General features: G+C 35.0%; 1 protein-coding gene across 29 annotated transcripts in view; it reads left to right on the top strand.

The window, feature by feature from the left end:
* The window catches only part of GPHN (gephyrin), a 603,331-nt gene that overhangs the window by 345,207 nt on the left and 234,032 nt on the right, over nt 1-24,092 (top strand). For all 29 annotated transcript variants that reach the window (XM_048219788.2, XM_048219795.2, XM_048219804.2 and 26 more), the window contains one exon: nt 22,119-22,185. In XM_048219788.2, the coding sequence (XP_048075745.1) occupies nt 22,119-22,185 (67 nt within the window). The remainder of the gene's footprint in view (nt 1-22,118; nt 22,186-24,092) is intronic.

The following is a 24,092-nucleotide window of genomic DNA, read 5'->3' as shown; positions in this document are numbered from 1 at the left end:
TTAATCATTGGAGATATGTTAATCAAAGCCACAGTGAGATACTACCTCACAGCCACTAGGATAGCTATTATAAACAAACAAACAAAATAAAAAGTGTTAGGAAAGGATGTGGAAAAATTGGAACCCTTCATTACTGGTGCCATTGTTCAAAGTAGTATGACAGTTTTTCAAAAAAAATTAAACAATGAATTACCATATGGTATAGTAATTCCACTTCTGGCGGAACTGAAAGCAGAGACTTGAACAGATACTTGTACACCAGTGTTCATAGCGTTATGCACAATAGCCAAAAGGTGAAAGCAACCTAAAGTCCATTGACAGATGAATGGATAAACAAAATGTGTTATATACATACAATGGAATATTAGCCTTAAAAATGAATGAGCTGCTGATATATGACACGGATGAATCTTGGAGACATGCTGAGTAAAATAAACTAGACACAAAAAGGACAAATACTGATTTCACTTAGTGTGAGGTATCTAGAATAGCCAAATACATGGAAAGTAGAACATGGTTATAAGGGGCTGGAAGGGTAGAACAGGAAGTTATTGATTAATGGGCACAGAGTATCAGTGTAGGATGACAAAAAAGTTCTGGAGATGGACAGTGATGATGGTTGCAGAATAACTTTAATGTAGTTAAGCCAGTGAACTATGCACTTAAAATTAATTAAAATGATAAATTTTATGGTGTATGTATTTTACCACAATTTTTAAAAAATGCTTTAGGATAGGAAATACAACATACACAGCAGGTACATTTTCTTGGGACAATTCTACAATACTTAGGCACAACTTCTAAATTCAATATCAGAGGAAGTGCACCAAGTTGCAAAAGACAAGTGAGACAGACTTGAGGTGAATGACCACCTCTGCTCAGGGAAGCTGACACCTTTCCCCTCCTCCCACCCAGCATGTATAGTTTGCTATATATTATAAGCCCCATCAGAGTTTTATCATAGCTGAGACCCATTCATCAGGAGTCATTTAATACACAACCTGAATAACATGTTTCAATTTCCTTACAGTATCTTCAGATCCTTGCACAGAGCATGGCAATTCTGTGCAGTTTTAGTCCACTTATAGATCATAACATCCAGAGCACAGGATCAATTTAGTGTATTTTTTAAGAATGATCCTTCAGGTATCTCCTTAGCTTTGGAAGGGAGTTGAGTCCAGCTGTTCTCCCCTCTGTATTATAACCTCTTGATGGCTCATGTTGGAACTACTTATGCAGTATGAAAAGCATCAAATAAGGGAAAATTTAAAGTGGTTTTGGGTTGAAAATGTCCTGAGCAATTGACAGAAGTAAATCATCTCTCAAGGGATTCTGCTTCAACTTAGACCTCAGAGATTTCTCACAGATAAAATTCTAAGGAAGTTAGAACATCATACACATACAAAAAAAAAAAAAAAAAGTGACAGAACACAAAAATCAAGGCATCATAAGAAATGAGAGACTACAGATGCTTTCCATTTTTTTCTATGATCCATTTTGAGTTAATTTTTGAGAAGGATGTAAAGTCTGTATCTAGATTCATTTTCTTGCATGTAGATGTCCAGTTGTTCCGGTACCATTTGTTGAAAAGACTGTCTTTTCTCCATTGTATTGCTTCTCCTTTGTCAAAAATCAGTTGACTATATTTATGTGTGTCTCCATTTCTGGGCTCGCTATTCTGTTCCATTCATTTATTTGGTGTTCTTTCACCAATACCACACTATTTGATTACCATAACTTTATAGAAAGAACTAGTCTGTTAACATAAGTCCTCTAACTTTATTCTGCTTCAGTGTTGTGTTGACTATTTTGAATCCTTTGCCTCTCCATAGAAACTTTAGGATCAGTCTATAGATATCCATTAAATAATTTGCTGGAATTTTGATTCGGATTGCCATTGCAGATCAAGCTGGGAAGAACTGACATTCTGACAATATTCAGTCTTCTTATCCATGAATATGGGATAGGAACTTTATTTAGTTCTTTGTTGATTTCACTGAATGTTTGGTAGTTTTCCCCTTATAGATATTATACAGATTTTTTTAGATTATATGTTTTTTTTATTTTGGGGCTGCTAATGTAACTGGTATTGTGTTTTAATTTCAAGTTTCAGTTGTTTATTGCCAGTATATAGGAAAATGATTGGCTTTTGTGTATTAACTTTGTATTCTGCAACCTTGCTATAATCACTTATTAGTTCCAGAAGGTTTTTTATTGATGATTTTTTTGGATTTTTTAAATAGATGACCATGTCATCTATAAACAAAAGCAGTTTTATTTCTTCTTTCCCAGTTTGTATACCTTTTATTTCCTTTTCTTGTCCTATTGCATTAGGTAAAATTTCCAGTACAGTGTTGAAAAGGAGTGGTGAGAGGGGATATTATACTTGACATTACTAAGAAAGCTTAGAGTTTCTCACCATTAAGTAATATATTAGCTGTAGGTTTTTCTGGATATTTTTTATCAAGTTGAGGACGTTTCCCTCGTGTCCACACTATTTCTAGTTTACTACGTTTTGATCACAAGTGGGTAGGATTTTGTCAAATGATTGTTCTGCACCTATTGATATGATCATGTGACTTTTCTTTTTTAGCCTGTGATGAATTATATTAATTGATTTTGAAATGTTGCACCTGCCATGCATACCCGGGATTAATCCTACTTGGTTGTGGTGTATAATTTTATACACATTATTTGATTCAATATGCTAATATTTTGTTGAGGATTTTTACAGACATTGGTTGTAGTTTTCTTTTCTTTTTTTTTTTTTTTTTTGTCTTCCAATGTCTTTGCTTTGTTTGGCATTAGGGTAATACCATCCTCCTAGAATGAGTTTAGAAGTATTTCTTCTGCATCTTCTTTAAGAGATTATAGAGAATTGTGGTAATTTCTTCCTTAAATGTTTGGTAGAATTCACTGTTGAATACATCCAAGCCTGGTGCTTCCTTTTTGGAAGATTATTAATTATTGATTCAGTTTCCTTAATAGAAGTTAATAAGCCTATCTAGATTGTCTCTTTTGTGTTGTGAGTTTTAGCAGATTGCATTTTTAAAATAATGGTCCATTTCATCTAGGTTATCAAATTTATGGGTATGGAGTTGTTCAAACTATTCTTGTCTTTTTAATGTGCATAGGAATTGTAGTGATGTCCTTTCTTTTACTTCTAATATTAGTAATTTGTGTATTATCTTTTTTTACTTAACCTGGCTAGAGGCTTATCAATTTATCATTTCAAAGAACTAGTTTTGGTTTTGTGGATTTTCTCTATTGATTGCCAATTTTCCATTTCATTGATTTCTTCTGTAATTATTGTTATTTCTATTCTGCTTGCTTTGAATTAATTTCATTTTATTTTTCTGTTTTCTTAAGGTGGAATTTCAGATGATTGATTTAATATCTTTATTTTTAGTAGTATTTGTATTCAATGCTATAAATTTCCCTCTAAGCACTGCTTTCTCTGCATTTCAAAGTTTCTCTCTCCTTCTATCTCTCCCTCTCCTCCTTCCTCTCTCCCTACTATTTTTTTAATTTCATTTCTTTGTGTTATTTATTTGATAACTAGAAATTTGTACTTCTTAATCCCCTTCACCTGTTTTGCCAATTCCCCTATCCCCTTTCATTTTTATTTACTTCAAAACATTTCAAAATTTCTCTTGATATTTCTTCTTTGACCCCAGTGTTATTTAAAAGTGTGCTGTTTATTAGCTACATACTCTGGGATTTTCCAGTCATTTCTGTGTTACTGATTTTTAGTTTAATTCCATTGTGGTCTGAAAGTAAACACTGTAGAATTTCTATCCTTTTAAATTTGTTAAGGTGTGTGTTATGGCCCAGAAAGTGGCTTACCTTGGTGAATGTTTCACATGAGCTTTAGAAGAATGTATACCCTGCCATTATTGGATGAAGTAGTTTATAGATGTCAATTATATGAATTTGTTTGATGGAGTTACTGAGTTCACGTTTGTCCTTACTCATTTTCTGCTCAGATACGCATGATTCTGTCCATTTCTGACAGAATGGTATTGCAGTTTTTAAGAATGATACTAGGCTTATTTCTCTTTGCAGTTTTTAGTTTTTACCTCACAAAGTTTGATACTGCGTTGTTAGGTGCATGCACGTTCAGATCATTATGTATTCTTGGGGAATTGACCCTTTATTATTACAAATGTGCTTCTTTAGCATGGATAACTGTCTGAAACTAATATAGTTACTCCTGCTTTTTTTTTATTAATGTTAGCATGATATGTTTTTCTATATCCATTTACATTTAACCTATATGTATCTTTATATTTAAGGTGGGTCTTTTCTAGACAACATATAGTTGGGATTCTAACGATCTGTCTTTTAATTGGTGCATTTAGACCATTGGCATTCATAGTGATTATTAATATAGTTGGATTAATGTCTACCATATTCAGTACTTTTTCCAATTTTTGCTGTTCTTCATTCCTATTTTTATCTTTTGCTTTTCCTGCCTTTTGTTTGTTTTGAGCCTTATATATGATTCAGTTTTTTTCTCCTTCCTTAGCCTATTGACTATACTTCTTGTTTTACTTTTTTTGTGATTGCCTTCGAGTTTACAATATACATTTACAATTAACCCAAGTCCACTTTCAAATGACACCATAATATTCACAAATAGTGTGAATACCTTGTAATAAAATTATCCTAATTCCTTCCTCCCATCCTTTGTATTATTGCTGTCACTCATTTCACTTATAAGCATACATATACACATAAGATATATACATAAGAATATATAACTGAATATATTATTGGTGTTATAATTTTGAAAAAACTGTTATATGTTAGATCAATTAAGAATGAGAAAAATAAGTTTTTATTTTACTTTCACTTATTCCATCTTTTATGCTCTATGTAAGGACCTACATTATTTCCCTTTTCTCTAAAGAACTTTTAACATTTCGTGCAAGGCAGATCTACTGGCAACAAATACCCTCAATTTTTATTTGAGAAGGCTTTATTTCTCCTGCACTTTTAAAAGGATAATTTCACAGTGTACAGAATTCTAAGTCGGTTATTCTTTTCTTACAACACTTTAAATATTTCCCTCTACTTTCTTCCTGTTTACATGGCTTCTGGCGTAAAGTCAGGTGTAATTCTTGTCTTTGTTCTTCTTTAGGTAAGGGTTTTGTTTTGCTTTTTCTCTGACTTCTTTCAGGATTCTTTTTCTTTGATTTTCCATAGTTTGAAATTATATGCATAAGTGTAGTTTGGGGTTTTTTTGTTTTTCATTTTTGCATTTATCCTACTTGAAGTTCCTGAGCTTCCTGAATCTGTGGTTTGGTGTCTGACATTAATTTGGGGAAATTCTCAAGAATTATTGTTTCAAGTATTTCTTCTGTTCTTTTCTCTCTTCTAGTATTCCCATTACACGTATGTTATTCGTTCTGTAGTTATCCCACAATCCCTGGATATTTTATTATTTTGTTTTCAGTCTTTATTCTTTTTGCTTTGCAGTTTTCAAGGGTTCTATTGATATAACCTGTAGCTCAGAAATTCTTTTCTCAACTGTGTTTGGTCTACTAATGAGCCCATCAAAGACATTCTTCATTACTATTCAATTTTTTTTTATGCCTAGCATTTCTTTTTAGTTCTTTTATTAGGTTCTAACTTTCTGCTTACATTACCCATCTGTTTTTTGCATGTTATCTACTTTATTCATTACAACCCTTAGCATATTAATCTTAGTTTTAATTTGCTGGTCTGATAATTCCAAAATCCCTGCCGTGTCTAGTTCTGATGTTTGCTCTCTTTTAAAAAAAAATTTTTTTTTGCCTTTTAGTATGCCTTTATAATTTTTTTTCTTGATAGCCATACATTGTATACTAGATAAAAAGGAACTGTGTTTCTTTTTAGATTATTTTTTAAGTTTTTATTTAAATTCCAGTTAGTTAATATACAGTGTAATACTACTTTCAGGTGAGCAGTTTAGCATTCAGCAGTTACATACAACACCCAGTGCTCATCATAATCCTTATTCCCATCACCTGTTTAACCCATCCCACCACCCACTTCCCCTCTGGTAACCATCAGTTTGTCCTCTAAAGTTAAGAGTCTGTTTCTTGGTTTGCTTCTCTTCCCCGCCCCCCATGCGCATTTGTTTTTTTCCTAAATTCCACATGTGAGTGAAATCATATGGTATTTATTTTCCTCTGACTGACTTATTTCACTTTTTCACTTAGCATAGTACTCTGTAGTTTCATTACATCATTGCAGATGGCAAGACTTCATTCTTTTTTGTGGGTAATACTCCAGTGTGTGTGTGCGCGTGTGTATGTGTGCGCATGCGCACGTGCACGCGTGCGTGTGTGCGTGCCACATCTTAATCCATTTATCAGTCAATGGATATTTGGACTATTTCCATAATTTGGCTATTGTAGATAATGCTGCTATAAACATCAGGGTGCATGTATCCCTTTAAATTAGAATTTTTGTATTCTTTGCGTAAATATCTAGTAGTGCAGTTGCTGAACCATAGGGTAGTTCTATTTATATCTTTTTGCAGAATCTCCATCTTGTTTTCCAGAGTGGCTCCCCCAATTTGCATTCACACCAGCAATGCAAGAGGTTCCCCTTTCTCCACAAAAAAAGAAATGTTTTAGATGTCCTTTAGTAATATGGTGATGAGATTTGGGGGAGGGGAGGTGTTCTGTAGTCCTATAATTAGGTCTCAGTCCTTTAGTGAGCCTATGCCTCTGGGCTTTGCACCTCACAAATGTTTCTCATTTCTTTCTCACCACCACCCCCAACCTTAGGTGGGACAGCATGACTAGTGAGCAGAAGTTGGATGTATTGCTTCTTCCAGGTCAGTTAGGCTCTGATAATATCCCAGCAGATTATGCTCTGATTAACTACTTACCCTGAAGTCAGGCCTTACTAAGAAGAATACAGTGCTAACAGTATTTCAGAATGGTTCCTTTCCTCTCCCCTTTCTGGAAGCACAAGGATTTTTCTTCATTATCTTCTGTAGGAACCTGGTTATGCTCTTGGAAGTAAATCTCAATATTTTGAAGGCTCCCCTATGACTGGGTCCTCCTAGAATTTTTAACTTCCACTTGTCCATACCAAGCATCCAGCAATTCATCAATTACAAACCAGGTTTTCCCACCTCAGGACTGTTTCCTGTAGCTGTTTCCTTGTGAGTCTCTGATCTGGTAAGCCAGAACTTTCTGTTTTGCCTGTTGGTCTCTTCAGTCTTGGAGACAGCAGTTTGCCCTGTATCTCCCATCTCTTACAGATCCAGAAAGAGTTGATTTTTCAGTCCATTCAGACTTTTACTTGTCATTAGGATGGAGTGGCAACCCCCAAGCTTCTAACATGCAGTACTGGACATCAGAAATCTGTAAATGGTATTTTATTTTTAATTTTTTTTATTGAAGTATAGTTGACACACAATAGTACATCACTTTCAGGTATACAACATAATGATTTGACAACTTTATACGTTATGCTATGCTCACCACAAATGTAGCTACCATCTGTTACCATACAACATTATGTGTTCCCTGTGCTGTACCTTTCATCCCTGGGATTTACTCATTCCATAACTTGAAACTTATATACCTCCCAATCCCCTTCACCCATTTCACCCATCACCCTCCTCCCCGCCCCTCCCCTCTGGCAACCATGAGTTTGTTCTTTGTAGTAATATAATTTGTATATTGATCTTATGTACTACAACCTTGCTTAAATACTAGTACAATTAGTTCTAGGAGGGTATTTTCTGTTGCTTTTTTTTTTTTTTTTGAGAGTTTCATATTTTCAATACATTTATGTTATCTACAAATAGGGACAATTTTATTTCTTCCTTCCTGATTGGCATGCCTTGATTTTTTTTTTCTTGCCAGTTGTGCTAAGTAGAACTTCCACCACCGTATTCAGTAGCCATGATGAGAATAGACATCCTTGCCTTTTTCCTGATCTTATGGGAAAGGCTTCAGTCTTTAATCAATTAGTATAATGTCATTTGTAGGCTTTTTGTAAAAGCTTTTAAGTTTGATAAAGTTTCTGTTCTGTTTCTAGTCCAAGTTTTTCTGAGAGTTTTTATCATGAGTGGATATTGATATGCATTTTGCATAAATTCATATAATTATGTGATCTATTTTTTTCTAGCCTGTCAGTGTGATAGATTATGTTGATTGACTTTTTTACATATAGAACCAGTCTTGCATTCTTAGAATAAACTCCATTGGGTTGTGTCATATCATTCCTTTTTTTTCTCTTCATTCTTTTTATACATTGCTGAAAACTGTTTGCTAATATTTTGGTAAGAATTTTTATATATTCGTAAGTGATACTGATCTTGAGGGTTTTTAAAAATCTTTTTATGTGTTTGAATATATCTGGCTGTTTATGCCTTTTCTAATTTGATATGCTTGAAGAAGTTAAACAGAATAATATTTCAAAGAAAATAAACAAAAATCCTTATTTCTATTTCTTTTTTCTGAGGTTTATTTTATAAGTATAAATTCAGACAGATATATCTCAACCTTTTGTTGAATAATGTGTTGCTATCCAACTCTAGTGCTGACAAAAATAATAATTTTATCTTCTGTATCAGATGTAGAAATATTTAAATATTAGAACTAAAGGGTAAGTAGTATCTGTCAAAGGTGTGAGCAATTTGTGTTTACATATAAAAAGCTGGAAGGTAATATATAATATATAATGACTACCTCATGGGTATTCTGAGTGTAGTATAAAATTACCAGTAAATTATATGACAGATAACAAGCACTAGTTAAATATTAGATGTTAAGTTACTTAGAAATCATCTCAATCTCTTTTCAACATCAATAATGGCAAAAGAAAAAGTCAGTTCTCTGCCCTCTATTTTCCCCCGAAAGTAAAGAGGAGCAAAAAAACAGAAAAGGAAGTAGGATATCTCTAGAAAAAACAAGGCACTGTATAAGGTACTGAAAATGATATATCAGAGAACATGAAGCAAAAATCATTCAACTTGTGTTTAGTGTTTTCTATTATCAGACTTTTTTCTTTATATCTTATATCATTCCCTTTCAGTTTATCTTAGACTATTGTTTGTTTTTTTTTAAGATTTTATTCATTTATTCGACAGAATGAGAGGCAGGGAGAGAGGGAACACAAGCAGGGGGAGTGGGAGAGGGAGAAGCAGGCTTGCTGCTGAGCAGGGAGCCCAATGCGGGGCTCAATCACAGAACGCTGGGATCATGACCTGAGCCGAAGGCAGACGCTTAACAACTGAGCCACCCAGGCTCCCCTTAGACTATTATTTTTGACATAGTACTTGATAATATTAAATAGAATCCATCAGTCATCCTCAATGTCTTAAGAATACATTCTAGAGCCTGGGAAGTAGGATCCTGAGCTCACCTTATCCCACAGATACACCTAGATAGCAGCCATATCAGTATAACAAACCCAGAAAATGAAACTGGGAGAACAGACTCTCCACAGTTAATCATAGAGAAGAGGCCACATTAAGAAAAACAGTAGGCAAAGTGGAGACCTGGTCAACTATGGCCAGGAACCAAACTAACTTGTGATACTAATGACAAACAGGAGGGACACCACAAGCATGGAAGATGGAGGAGAATAGACTCCACACCAGGCACCCCAGATATGGGGGGCCCTGCAATGGGAAGATGAATCCCCATAACATTTAGCTTTGAAAACCAGAGAAGCTTAGCTTCATGAGTTTTTACAGTCAGTGGGGCTTAACACTAGGAACTTTAAAAACCAGTGACTTGGCTCTGGGAGAACCAGAGGCTGATAGGAAACTGAATCCTTACTCTTAAGAAGACAGCATGACAAACAACCCCACTGAGATACAGTGCAGAAGCAGCAGTTTGAAAAGCACCTGGGACTTTGAAAACTCCTGTGGACTGCTCCATCCAACATGCCCTACTCAGCAGGAGTCTCTCTGAAGTGGTACCTCACATGTCTCATTCTGTGAGCAGCCCCAACAGTGGCCAACACCACTCCAAAGTGGATCAGGGAAGATAACCACACATACCAATTCAACTGCAGCCCCAGCAGTGGGCTGGGGGCAGACATCTGATCTTACTGCCAGCTCCACCCACCAAAGAAAGCTTCTTGGAGGACAACACAGGGAGAGTGCCGTGCAATTCGGTACAATCTAATTTCTGGCAAACGGACTGAGGGCAGGCAGCTGATATAACCAAACTGCAAGCCCAAGGCAGCCCCAGGTTGACCCCTTTACTGCACAGAGACCAAATTATGCTTCCAACAAGCACAGAGGACCAGTCATGGCAGCCAACTGGACTGAAGGCAAACATGGTTGAACCACAACAGTGGAGTGCATGCAACACACATAGAGACACACCTGAAGCATCAGATTCTGGTGAACAGGGGACATTGCACTATAAGGCACTACAGGACCTCTTCTTGATCAGGAAATGTTGACTTTCCTCATATGTAGGAAAAAACACAGAGTTAGACAAAATAAGGGGACAGAGGATGTGTCCCTAATTGAAGAACAAAACAAAATCACAGCAAAAGAACAATATGAAGTATGTTTTATGCCTTACAGAATAAGCAATATGCCTTACAGAATAAGCAATATGCCTTACAGAAAATTTAAAGTAATAGTCAAAAAAGATACTCAGTGGACTTGAGAAAACAGTGGGGGATCTCAGTGAGACTTTCAACAAAGAGATAGAAAATATAAAAAATAACCAGAGACGAAGAACTCAATGACTGAAATTAAAGTACACAGGAGGGAATACACAGTAGAGTAGCAGAAGCAGAAGAATGGATCAGTGACTTGGAAGACAGAGTAATAGAAAGCAACCAAGCTGAACAGCAAATAGAAAAATAATAATAATAAAAATGAGAATAGGTTAATGGAACTCAGTGACACCATCCAGTGTTAATAAAATTTGCATTCTAGATATCTCAGAAAGGAGGAGAGTAAAGGCAGCATAAAATTTATTTGAAAAAATAATAACTGAAAATGTCCCTAGTCTGGGAGAAAAAACACATCCAGATCCAGGAGGCAAAGAGAGGACCCAACAAAATCAACCCAAGGAGATCTGTACCAAGACTCATAATAATTAAAATGGCAAGAAGTTGTGACAAAAAGAATTTTTAAAGTAGCAAGAGAAAAGAAAAGTTATATACAAGGGAAATCTTATAAACCTATTAAATTATTTTTTAAGCAGAAACTTTGTAGGCCAGAAGGGAGTGGGCATTGATATGTTCAAGTGCTGAAAGGAAAAAACCTGCAACCAAGAATATTCTATCCAGCAAGGGTTAGTCCGAATAGAAGTAGATATAAAGAGTTTTCCACATTAACAAAAGTTAAGAGAATTCATCACTAATAAACTAACCTTATAAGAAATGTTAAAGGAAATTCCTTGAGTGGAAAGAAAAAGCCATAATCAGGAGTAAGAAAATAACAAAAGGAAAAAATTTCACAGATACATACAAACATAATAAAAGTAGTACATTGATCGCTTATAAAACCAGTACAGAGGTTAAAGCACAACAGCAGTAAAAACCAGTTGTATCTATAAAAATCGGTCAAGGTATTTGCAAAATAAAAGCATGTAAAGTATGACATCATGTACATAAAAATGTGGACAGGGAGTAAAAATTTGTTAATTCAGGATACTTTCAAACTTAATCATCCTAATATAGACTGCTATATGCATAGGATGTTATATATAAACCTAATGGTAGCCAAAACCAAAAGCCTGTAATTAGATATACAAAAAATAAAGAGAGAGGAACCCAAGCATACCATTAAAGACAGCCATTTAAACAACAAGAGAGCAAGAGAAGAAAGGAACAGAGAAGAACGACAAAAACAACCATAAAACAAGTGACAAAATGGCAATAAGTACATACCTGTCAATAATTACATCGAATGTAAATGGACTGAATGCTCCAAACAAAAGACATAGGGTGACTGAATGGATAAAAAGGTAGACCCATTTATATACTGTCTACAAGAGACTCTCAGACCTAAAGCCACATGCAGATTGAAAGTGAAAGGATGGAAAAACATTTATCATGCAAATGGAAGTGAAAAAAAAGCTGAAGTGACAATACTTATGTCGTACAAAATAGACTTCAAAACAAAGACTGTAATAGGGGTCAAAGGAAACTACATAATCACAAAAGGAACAATCCAACAAGATATAACAATTGTAAATAATTATGCAACCAACATGGAAACACCTAAATACATAAAGCAACTATAAATAGACATAAAGGAAGAAATTGATAATAATACAATAATAGTGGGGGACTTTAATACCCTACTTACATTAGTGGATAAATCATCGAGACAGAAAATCACAAGGAAACAGTGGCTTTGAATGAAACATTGGACCAGATGGATATAACAGATGTTATTCAAAACTTTCCAACCAAAAACAGAAGAGTACACATTCTTTTCAAGTGCACATGGAACACTGTCCAGAATAGATCACATGTTAGGCCAGAGAATAGTCTCAGCAAATTCAAAAAGAAATCATATCATGCATCTTTTCTGACCACAATTATATGAAACTAGAAATTAATCACAAGAAAAAATTTGGAAAGAACACAAACACATGAAGGTTAAATAACATGCTATTAAACAATGAATGTGTCAACCAAGAAATCAAAGACAAAATCAAAAAATATATGGAGAAAAATGAAATGAAAACACAATAATCCAAAGTCTTTGGGATGCAGCAAAAGCTATTCTAAGAGGTTAGATTATAATAATGCAGAGTACCTTGCAATCCCTATCAAAATAACACCAGCATCTTTCACAGAGCTGGAGCAAACAATTCTAAAATTTATATGGAACCAAAAAAGACCCCAAATGGCCATAATAATGTTGAAAAAGAAAACCAAAGCTGGAGGCATCTCAATTCAGGATTTCAATCTCTATTACAAAGCTGTAATCATCAAGATGGTATGGTACTGACACAAACATAGACACATAGATCAATGGAACAGAATAGAGAACCCAGAAATGGACCCTCAACTCTACGGTCAACTAATCTTCAACAAAGCAGGACAGAATATCCAATGGAAAAAAAAGACAGTCTCTTCAACAAGTGGTGTTCGGAAAACTAGACAGCCACGTTCCAGAAAAATGAAACTGGACCACTTTCTTACACCATACACAAAAATAAATTAAAAATGGATGAAAGACCTAAATGTGAGACAGGAGTCCATCAGATCCCTAGAGGAAAACACAGGCAGTAATCTCTTGACCTTGGCCACAGCAATTTCTTACTACATACATCTCCAGAGACACGGGAAACAAAAGCAAAAATGAACTATTGGGACTTCATCAGGATAAAAAGCTTTTGCACAGCAAAGGAAACAATCAACACAACTAAAAGAAACCTATGGGATGGCAGAAGATATTTGCAAATGATATATCAGATAAAGGGCTAGTATCCAAAATCTGTAAAGAACTTACCAAACTCAACACCCAAAACACAAAAAATCCAGTCAAGAAATGAGCAGAAGACATGAACAGACATTTCTCCAAAGAAGATATACAAATGGCTAACAGACATTGGTGCAACCACTATGGAAGAGAGTATGGAGGTTCCTCAAAAACTTAAAAGTAGAATTATCATCTCATCCATTAATTTTCACTACTGGGTATTTGCCCAGAGAAAATGAGAACACTAATTCGAAAAGATATATGCACCCCTATGTTTACCCTAGCATCATTTATAATTGCCAAATTATGGAAGGAACCCAAGTGTCCATCAATAGATGAATGGATAAAGTAGATGTGGTATGTATGTACGGTGGAATACTGCTCAGCCATAAAAAATGAAATCTTGTCATTTGAAACAGCATGGGTGGATCTAGAGGGTATAATGCTAAGTGAAATAACTTAGAGAAAGACAAATACCATATGATTTCAGTCATATGTGGACTTTATGAAACAAAACAAACAAGAAAAATTAAAAATGGACTCTTAAATAGAATAAATTGGTGGTTGCCAGATAGGAGGTGGGTGGGAAGATGGATGCAATGGGTGAAGATGATTTAAGAGTACACTTATCATGATGAGCACTGAGAAATGTATAGACTTGTTGAATCATTGTATTGTACACATGAAACTAATCTAACACTGTACGTTAACTATACTGGAATTGAAATTAAAAACTTAATTTAAAAAGAGGTCTAGATCTTTACAGTGAATTCATGACCTTCATTATTCTAACTCCAATGTACTTTTTAAGGGAAAATTGGCCAGGTATTTATAGATTATCCAGTATGTTCTAAGCACTGTACAATACATTATATTTCAAGGATTGTATTAATCCTTAGAATAACTCAGGTTTTGAAAACTAAGAAATAGAGAGGCTCAGTATCTAAGCCAATATTACATTAATAGTAAAGAGTAATACCAAAATTCAAGAAATATCAAAATACTATCACAAGCACACTATCACAGTAGTGCTTAAGCTTTACCATGGAACAGAATCAACTAGAGAGCTTCATAAGTTGATGAGTGCTGGATCTCATCCCCATAGTTTCCAACTCAGTAGATCAAAAGCAGTGAGGAGAGTAGATGGGCAGTATGAGAGGTTTTACATGTCTAACAAATCACCAAACGATGCGTATGTTGCTGGTGCAGAGACTACACTTGAAAATTACTAATTTATCAAACTGCGACATCTTTCCACTAGTACTTCTTACCTCACATTACTCGTCTAAGTACACTATGCTCTCACTAGGTGAAAGACTTACTATAACCAAAATGCACTTCGTTCCTTTGTGTCTCTGTGCTTTTACCTTGTATTTCTTCTCTATCTAAACTATCCTCTTTTTCTTGCCCTTCCCCCCATTTTGTCCTACCTGTTCAAATATTTTCCTTTATAAAATCACTCAAATGCTACATCTTCCAGAAAGAATTACCTCATACCCTCACCTAAAAGTTACAGCTTTTATTTTGGATACAGTACTTTGGGCCAGTTTGTGTTATCACCTACTATCTTATAGTTAATTTGTTTACATGCTTTAATGTTTTGTATCACATTTGTAATCTCCCTAAGGAATTGAGACGCATTTATCCCACAATACTTAGTGCAAGTCCTTAGTTGTTTAATAAATATTGGAATATACTAAGACTGTAGTACTTGTATTTTTAAAAATTATTAAATGAGATAGTGTTTATAAAACCACTTTATAAAACAAAGGAGTTATGTAAAGATAAGTACTTTCTTTTTGTCATGACTCTGGACATTCTATAGATGAAAAACTATATCTCAAAATTAATTTTTATTTTTTTATTATAATAATATTTTTATTATATTATGTTAGTCACCATACAGTACATCCGTGGTTTTTGATGTAAAGTTCCATGATTCATCAGTTGCGTATAACACCCAGTGCACCATGCAATACGTGCCCTCCTAACTACCCATCACCAGCCTATCGCATTCCCCCAACCCCCTCCCCTCTGAAGCCCTCAGTTTGTTTCTCAGAGTCCATAGTCTCTCATGTTTCATTCCCCCTTCTGATTACCCCCCCTTTCTTTATCCCTTTCTTCTCCTACCAATCTTCCTAGTTCTTATGTTCCATAAATGAGAGAAACCATATGATAATTGTCTTTCTGTGCTTGACTTTTTCACTCAGCATTATCTCCTCCAGTGCCATCCATGTTGCAACAAATGTTGAGAAATCATTCTTTTTGACAGCTGAGTAATATTCCATTGTATATATGGACCACATCTTCTTAATCCAGTCATCTGTTGAAGGGCATCTCGGTTCCTTCCACGATTTAGCTATGTGCTGCTATGAACATTGGGGTGCATATGGCCCTTCTCTTCACTATGTCTGTATCTTTGGGGTAAATACCCAGTAGTGCAATGGCTGGATCATAGGGTAGCTCAATTTTTAACTTTTTAAGGGACCTCCACACTGTTTTCCAGAGTGGCGGTACCAACTTGCATTCCCACCAACAATGTAGGAGGGATCCCCTTTCTCCACATCCTCTCCAACATTTGTTCTTTCTTGCCTTGTCAGTTTTTGCCATTCTAACTGGCATAAGGTGGTATCTCAGTATGGTTTTGATTTGAATTTTCCTGATGGCTAATGATTTTGAACATTTTTTCATGTGTCTGTTAGCCATTTGTATGTCTTCATTGGAAAAGTGTCTATTCATATCTTCTGCCCATTTTATGATTTGTTTGTTTCTCGTGTATTGAGTTTGAGAAGTTCTTTGTAGATCTTGGATACCAGTGCTTCTGCACAGCCAAGGAAACAGTCAAAAAAACTAAGGGGCAGCCCACGGAATGGGAGAATATATTTGCAAATGACACTACAGTCAAAATTAATTTTTAAACATTCAAAGAAACTGATAAGCCCAATCTAATTTTTTGGTGAAGTAAAAGTCCAAAGAGATTAAGGGAAAATAACAGTTATGATTTCTTATGGCTGTATACTTAGGCTTTTAATTGTATCACATACACATATACATGCATAACACAGAAGAATAGTGATGTAGATATTATAACTATTACATATACATATACACATACAATACTGATTGAAGTTTATATGCTTACCTTCATTAGCACTACTATTTAGGGTGTCACCCTAGAGCAGATGAAGTATTTTTGGAGACATAACAGGCTTGGCTTGTTTGCAAAAAAGTTAGAATAGAAAATGAACTGAATTTGTATTTGCCAATAATCTGTGGTGGAGGGAGTTAATACTTGGAACATTCTTAGAAACATTCTTGGAAAATAGAGTTACATTTTTGTAAATTAAATTCCAAGTTCCATAGTACTTGATAAGTCAGAAATATATTGACACACAGCATTGTTGTCAGGATAAATTCATGGCCATTGCCCTTAGAAAAGGAAACTAATAAACACAGATGGGATGAACTTGCTATATAAAATTACAAAGATCCCAGAGGTGTGTGTCAGTCAGATAAAATCTCATGAAAGACATTAATGATACAGAGATAAATGATTTACCTGATAAAGAGATCAAAATCATGGTCATAAAGATGATCATCAAGGTCAGGAGTACAATGTCTGAACAAAGTAAGAATTTCAACAAAGAGAAAATATAAGAAACTACCACACAGAAATCACATAGCTGAAGAATACATAACTGGACTAAAGCAGTCAGTAGTGGGATTTAACAACACTAGATGAGGCAGAAGAAAGAATCAGCACACTTTAAGACAAGGCAATGGAATTTATCTAGTCAGGGGAGAAATAAAAATTGAAGATAGTTTAAGAGGCTTATGGGGCAGGATCAAGCAGACTAATATTCATACTGTAAGGATCCCAGAAGGAGAAAAGGGAGGAAAAGAAGCAGAAAATGTATTTGAAACATAATGGCTGAAAGTATCCCTAACCTGAGGAAGGAAATAGACATCCAGACCCAGGAAGACTAAGAGTTCCAAATTAGATGAATCCAGAGACCCACTCAAAGACATATTATAATTAAATTGTCAAAAGTTAAAAATAACAAGAGAAAAAAAAAACTTTTTATATACAGGGAACCTTATAAGATACAAATAGATTTTTCAGCAGAAATTTTGCCCACCTGAAAGGGGTGACACAAAATATTCAAGTGCTGAAAGAAAGAAAAAGAAAAATCCCTGCCAAACAAGAATCCTTTATCCAACAAAGTTGTCCTTCAGAACTGAAAGAGAGAGAAAGAGTTTTCTATATGAACAAAGGCTAAAGAGTTCAGCACTACTACACTGGCCTTATAAGAAATGTTAAAGGGACTTCTTTCAGCTGAAACAAAAGGGCAATAATTAATAACAGGAAAACAAATGAAAGTGTAAATCTTACTTGTAAAAATAAATATATGGTTGAATTCAGAATAGTCTAATGTTGTAATTGTTTGTTGATACTTTTTATATCTAATGTGAAAGTTAAAAGACAAAAGTATTAAAAATAACTATAACCATAGTAACTTGTTAATGGATATACAAGTTAAAGAGATATGAATTGTGACACCAAAAACAAAACATGGTGGAGAGAGTAAAAATGTAGAACTTTAGAATGTGTTCAAACTTAAGTTATCAACTTAAAATCAGCTGTTATAGGTATGTTTTATGTAAGCCTCATGGTAACCACAAAGCAAAAACCTATAGGAAACACAAAAAAGATAAAGAGAAAGAAATCCAAACACACCACTACAGAAAGCCATCAAATTACAAAGGGAGGGAGCAAGAGAAAAATCAAAGGTATTACAAAACCACCAGAAAAGCAATTTATAAAATTATAGTAAGTCCACACCTATTAATAATTTCTTTAAATATAAATGGACTAAATTCTCCAATCACAACAGAGTGACTGAATGGAGTAATAAAACAAGACCGCACTATATGCTGCCTACAGGAGACTCAATTCAGATGTAGGGTCACACACAGACTGAAAGTGAAGGGATGGAAAAAAATATTTTCAAATGGAAAATAAAGGAAAGCTGGGGTAACTATGCTTATATCAGACAAAATAGACTTTAAAAAAAAAGGCTGTAATAAGAGACAAAAGAAAATCATTGTATAATAATAAAGGGTCAGTCCAACAAGAGGATATAACATTTGTTAATACTTATGCACTAAACATAGGAGCATCTAACTATATAAAGCAAGTATTAACAGACCTGAAGGGAAAAATAAAAATGCAATAATAGTAGGAGATTTCAGTACCCCACTTTCATCAATGAATAGATCCAACAGAAAATCAATAAGGAAACATTGAACTTAAATGACACTTTACACCAAATGGACTTAGCAGACACTTAAACAGAACTTTCCTTCCAAAAGTTGCAGAATACACATTCTTCTCAAACACACTTTGTCCATTCTCCATGAAATATATCATGAGATATGACAGATCATATATTAGACCACAATACAAATTTTAAAAAATTTAATTAGATTGAAATCCTATCAAGCATCTTTTCTGTCCATAATGGTATGAACCTAGAAATCAATTACAAGAAAAAAACTGGAAAAATCACAAATATATGGAAAGTCAGCAACATGCTTCTGAACAACCAATGGGTGAAAGAAGAAATCAAAAGCAAAATCAAATACCTTGGGAGAAATGAAAATGGAAATATAGCATACTAAAACTTATGAGATGAAACAAAAGCAATCTAAGAGGGACGTTCATAGCAAAAAATGCCTGCAACTTTAGGCCGTAACTAAACTTTATACCTCAAGGAAATAAAACGAACAAATTAAACCCATAGTTATTAGAAGGAAGGAGATAAAGAACAGAGCAGAAATAAAGGAAATAGAGACTAAAAAGTCAACAGAAAATATCAATGATGTTAAGAGCTGATACTTTGAAAAAATTTTAAAAATTAGATTCACAAAAAAAAGCAAAGAGCACTCAACTAAATAAAATCATTTATAAAGGAGGAAACATTAGAACTGAATGCTACAGAAATACAAAGATCATAAGACACTACTATGATCAATTGTACGCCAACAAATTGGACAACCTACCAGACATGGATAAATTTCTAGAAACATACAACCTACCATGACTTAATCTTGAAATAGAAAATCTGAGCAGACCAATTACTAGTAGGGAGATTGAATCAGTAATTCGAAACTTTCCAACAAGTCAGTGACCATATGTCTTCACTATTGAATTTTATGAAACAATTAAAGAGGAATTAATACCAATTCTTCTCAGACTCTTCCAAAAAATAGAAGAGGAGGGAACACTTCCAAACTCATTTTATAAGAGCAGCATTACCTTGACACCAAAACCAGAGAAGAAAACTACAAGAAAGAAAAATATGGGTCAATATCCCTAATGAATATAGATGCAAAAATTGTCAACAAAATATTAGCAAACTGAGTACAACAGTACATTAAAAGGACCATGATGAAGTGGGATTTTTTTTTCCAGGGTTGCGATGATGGTTTAACATCCACAGCAATTGATGTGATAGACCACATTAACAAAATAAAGGATAAAAAAATTATATAATCCTCTCAACAGATGCAGAAAAAGCATTTGACAGAATTTAACATCCACGGGGCGCCTGGGTAGCCGTTAGGCGGCTGCCTTCGGCTCAGGGCGTGATCCTGGCGTTCCAGGATTGAGTCCCACATCGGGCTCCTCCGCTGGGAGCCTGCTTCTTCCTCTCCCACTCCCCCTGCTTGTGTTCCCTCTCTCACTGGCTGTCTCTCTCTGTCAAAATAAATAAATAAAATCTTTAAAAAAAAAAAAAAGAATTTAACATCCATTCATGATGAAAACTCTCAACAACATGGATATAGAAGGAATGTACCTAAATTTAATAACATCTGACAAGCCTGCAGCTAACATCATACTCAGTGGTGAAAAACTGAACATTTTCTCTCTAAGATCAGGAACAAAACAAGGACACCTACTCTCACCACTTTTATTCAACATAGTACTGGAAGTTGTAGCCAGAGCAATTAGGCAAGAAAAATAAGTAAATAAAAGTCACCCAAATCAGAAAAGAAGTAAAACTGTCTATTTGCAGATGACATGCTGTTATATGTAATAAACCCTAAAGACTTCACTAAAAAAAAAAAACAAAATTAGAACTAAGAAACAAATTAGTGAAGTTGCAGGATACAAAATTAATATTTAAAAATCAGTTGCATTTTTATACTCCAATAATGAACTATCAGAGAAATTAAGAAAACAATCCCATTTATAATTGCATCAAAAGGAATAAAATTAGGAATAAAATTAATCAAAGAAGTGAAAATCCTGTACACTGAAAACTGCAAGACATTGATGAAAAAAATTAAAGACAAATAAATAGAAAGATATTTAATGGTTGTGGATTGAAACAATTAATATTATTAAAATGTCCATATTGGGGGCACCTGGGTGGCTCAGTCAGTTCAGTGTCTGTCTTCAGCTCAGGTCATGATCCCATGGTCCTGGGATCAAGCCCCTCATCAGGCTCCCTGCTCAGCCGGGAGTCTGCTTCTCCTGCTCCCTCTGCCACCCCCCCTGCTTGTGCTCACTCTCTCTGTCTCTCTCCGCATGTGTTAAATAAATAAATCTTTAAAATTAAATTAAATTAAATTTAAAAGTAAAGTAAAATGTCCATATTGCCCAAAGCAATCTGCATATTCAGTGCAATTCCTATCAAAATTCCAATGGCATTTTTTACGGAAATAGAGCAGTCATTCCTAATTCCTAATGGAAACACAGAAGACCACAAATATTCAAAGCATCTTGAGAAAGGTGAACAAAGCTGGAGGCATCACACTTCCTGATCGAACTATATTACAAAGCTGTAGTAATCAAAACAATATGGTATTGGCATAAAAACAGACACTCAGATCAGTGGAACAAAATAGAGTACTACCCATAAGTAAACCCATGCATATATGGTCAATTAATTCATGACAAAGGAACCAAGAATATATAATGGGGAAAGGATAGTGTCTTCAGTAAATGGTGGAAAAACTGGACAGTTACATGAAAAAGAATGAAATAGGGCCACTGTCTTCCAGTGCTTTTCTACTGTTTATGTTTCTTATCTAACCACTTGGTTTAAAAGTGGCTGGAAATTTACAGTGATCTCTGAAAGACCTTTCTACTTTTACTTGCCCATGTTCTTCAATGGATCTTTCAGCAGCTAAGCTCTCCAAACGCTCCCCACTGCCATTCATTTGTGAGAAACCTTATTTTACTTTAAAATGTACACCTTTTTCTGAGAAGCAAGAGCTCAAATGTAAGTCTCACTCAACTGTTGAGTGCTTTTTGTGTTAGACTTTTGAACATAAATCTTGCTGTGCTACACATTTTTAATATATTTATCTCATTGAACTCTTAGAACTATATGAGATAAGAAGAAGCTAAATTTGAGAAAGAAGGTATTTTGGCCATTATTTCTTTAAATTGGCTAATTTATTCTGATTCCACGTTCAGTACATTTTTCCAGTCTACCACACTAACCATTATTGTAAAAACCTCCGTCAGAGTGCTCAATTTGTATAGCAATTGGTAAATCTCTAGTTGTAATAATTTTATTCTAAAACAGTTGTTCACATGTAAGTATAATGATTGATCCTTGTTGAATGTATTTAAACCAACCATTCATTGCAATTTAGTATTCATCCAGTTTCTCTTTCCTTTCAGACCTGTATGTGGAATCAGAGGGAAAACTCTAATAATTAACCTGCCAGGTAGCAAGAAAGGATCTCAGGTAAGCAACCTTGAAATTTATATGATTTAGCATAAAGTTTTAGGCAACTATGAGAGTTAGTCAACCAAAATGTTAGAGCACTCCGTGAGATTGCCCTCACTAGTGTCTGACACCAGTTGCAATTTAGTGCATTCCCAAAACCACCCTCAGTTTCAGTAATTCACTGGAAATACTCACAGAACTCACCAAAAGATGTTAAGCTGACAGTTAAACTTTATGACACAGAAAGGATACAGATTAAAGTTAAGCAAGAGTAGAAAAGAGGTACCAAATGCAGACCTTCTATTATCCTCTCCCTGTAAAATCATGAATGCATTACTCTCTTGACATCAATGTATAACAGCACAGGGCATTTTGCCATCAGGGAAGCTCTAAGCCTTTAGTGTTCAGAGTTTTTACTGGGGCTCATCACATACTGCCCATAATGCTGGCCTTTAGTCTCTAGCCCTTTCCAAAGGTTAGGCTGTTTCCTTTAGTCTCCAACACCTTCCAGAAACAAAACTGACACCAAAATGCCCAAAGCCCTCATCATAAGTTGCGCTGTTACACTGTCTGGTGGCCAGAGTTCCCAGGCAACAAAGACACTCTTATCACATCCCAGGAACTGAGAGCAAGGCCAGACTCTCTTGGGGTAAGGTTAATTCTTCATTATACAAGCTACCCCCTGGCTTTTGGCCAAAGCTCTCTCATAGAAAAATGATTGTATTTGTCTGGCTGGGCATCTATATTTACTATAGCATTTATATTACAGATATAACAGTATCAGTGTGAATATGTCTAAGATATAGAGGAGCCAGTGTGGGACAGGGATAAATTTGAGAAATAGTTAATTTATACTCTAAAGCCATTATACATATTTCAGATTTTTGTACTAATACTGATGTTTTACCTTGATCTGCTACTATTTTTATTCTATGATACATTTGCACAAAACTGTTTACCACAAACATGAGCTATCTTGTTCAGGCCAGTCATTTTCCATTGGTATTACATTTTGAGGAGGATTTAACTCAGTTTCCCAATACATATGATCATCAGTATCAGTATCATAATCTTACTAGCAATGACAGTATTATAACATTTCACAATAGAGTTGTAGATATAACCTGAAATACGAGTTAAAAGATAACTGGCACACTACTGGAGTCCTACATAGATGTTAACAGTTATCTTAGTCTATCATCATACCATATGATCAAGATGTCTCCCAGAACTGTGCTGCTCAGGTTTACAGGCTTGTCAGGTTCCCAAAGTAGTAGTCTCAGCAACATATGGCTTTAACCTTTCTGGCATCTGTTACAACCGAGCTAAGAAACAATATCCTCTCTTGTTCTGAGGATTTTGAGACACCAATATATTGGATCTCCCTCATTGCAGAACCCATTTATTCATCCCTTTACCTCCAGGTACCATTCCTCCTTCTTTCCATTTTTACTCAGACTTTTCCTTTGAAAATCTTTTAATGAGACAGTTGATTTGGCCACTGTGCTGCTCCAGATTGCCACCAGTAATACTCGTTTAACAAGTGCCACCTGCTTAGTCCTTTTCCATTCATACAAGGTAGGGTTACTAGTGAGCAATCTCAAACACCAGGCAATATAGCTGCATCCACTGTCAATCCCAATTTGGCCACATGGAGTCAGGCATAATCTACCCCATTAGGCCCTTAGGAACTCTGACATAAAGGTTTAAAGGCATAGTTAATAGTTTCTACTTAAGGATCATCCTGCTTCTGCCATGCACAGTTGCAGCCCTGATCCCAGTACCGCCGCATCAGGTAAAAAAAAAAGAAAGTTGATGTCATGTGATAAAAGAAAAAGTATAGTCCTAAAGAAAAAAGTATAGTCATAGCAGCATCGTGCCCCAGCCCCCTCTTCCCTGGAAAAGTAGAGGACTATGTTTAGTGG

Source organism: Ursus arctos, unplaced genomic scaffold (assembly GCF_023065955.2).
Source record: "Ursus arctos isolate Adak ecotype North America unplaced genomic scaffold, UrsArc2.0 scaffold_25, whole genome shotgun sequence".
In the NCBI taxonomy this organism is placed as follows: domain Eukaryota; kingdom Metazoa; phylum Chordata; class Mammalia; order Carnivora; family Ursidae; genus Ursus; species Ursus arctos.
This window is presented reverse-complemented; position numbering and strand designations above follow the sequence as displayed.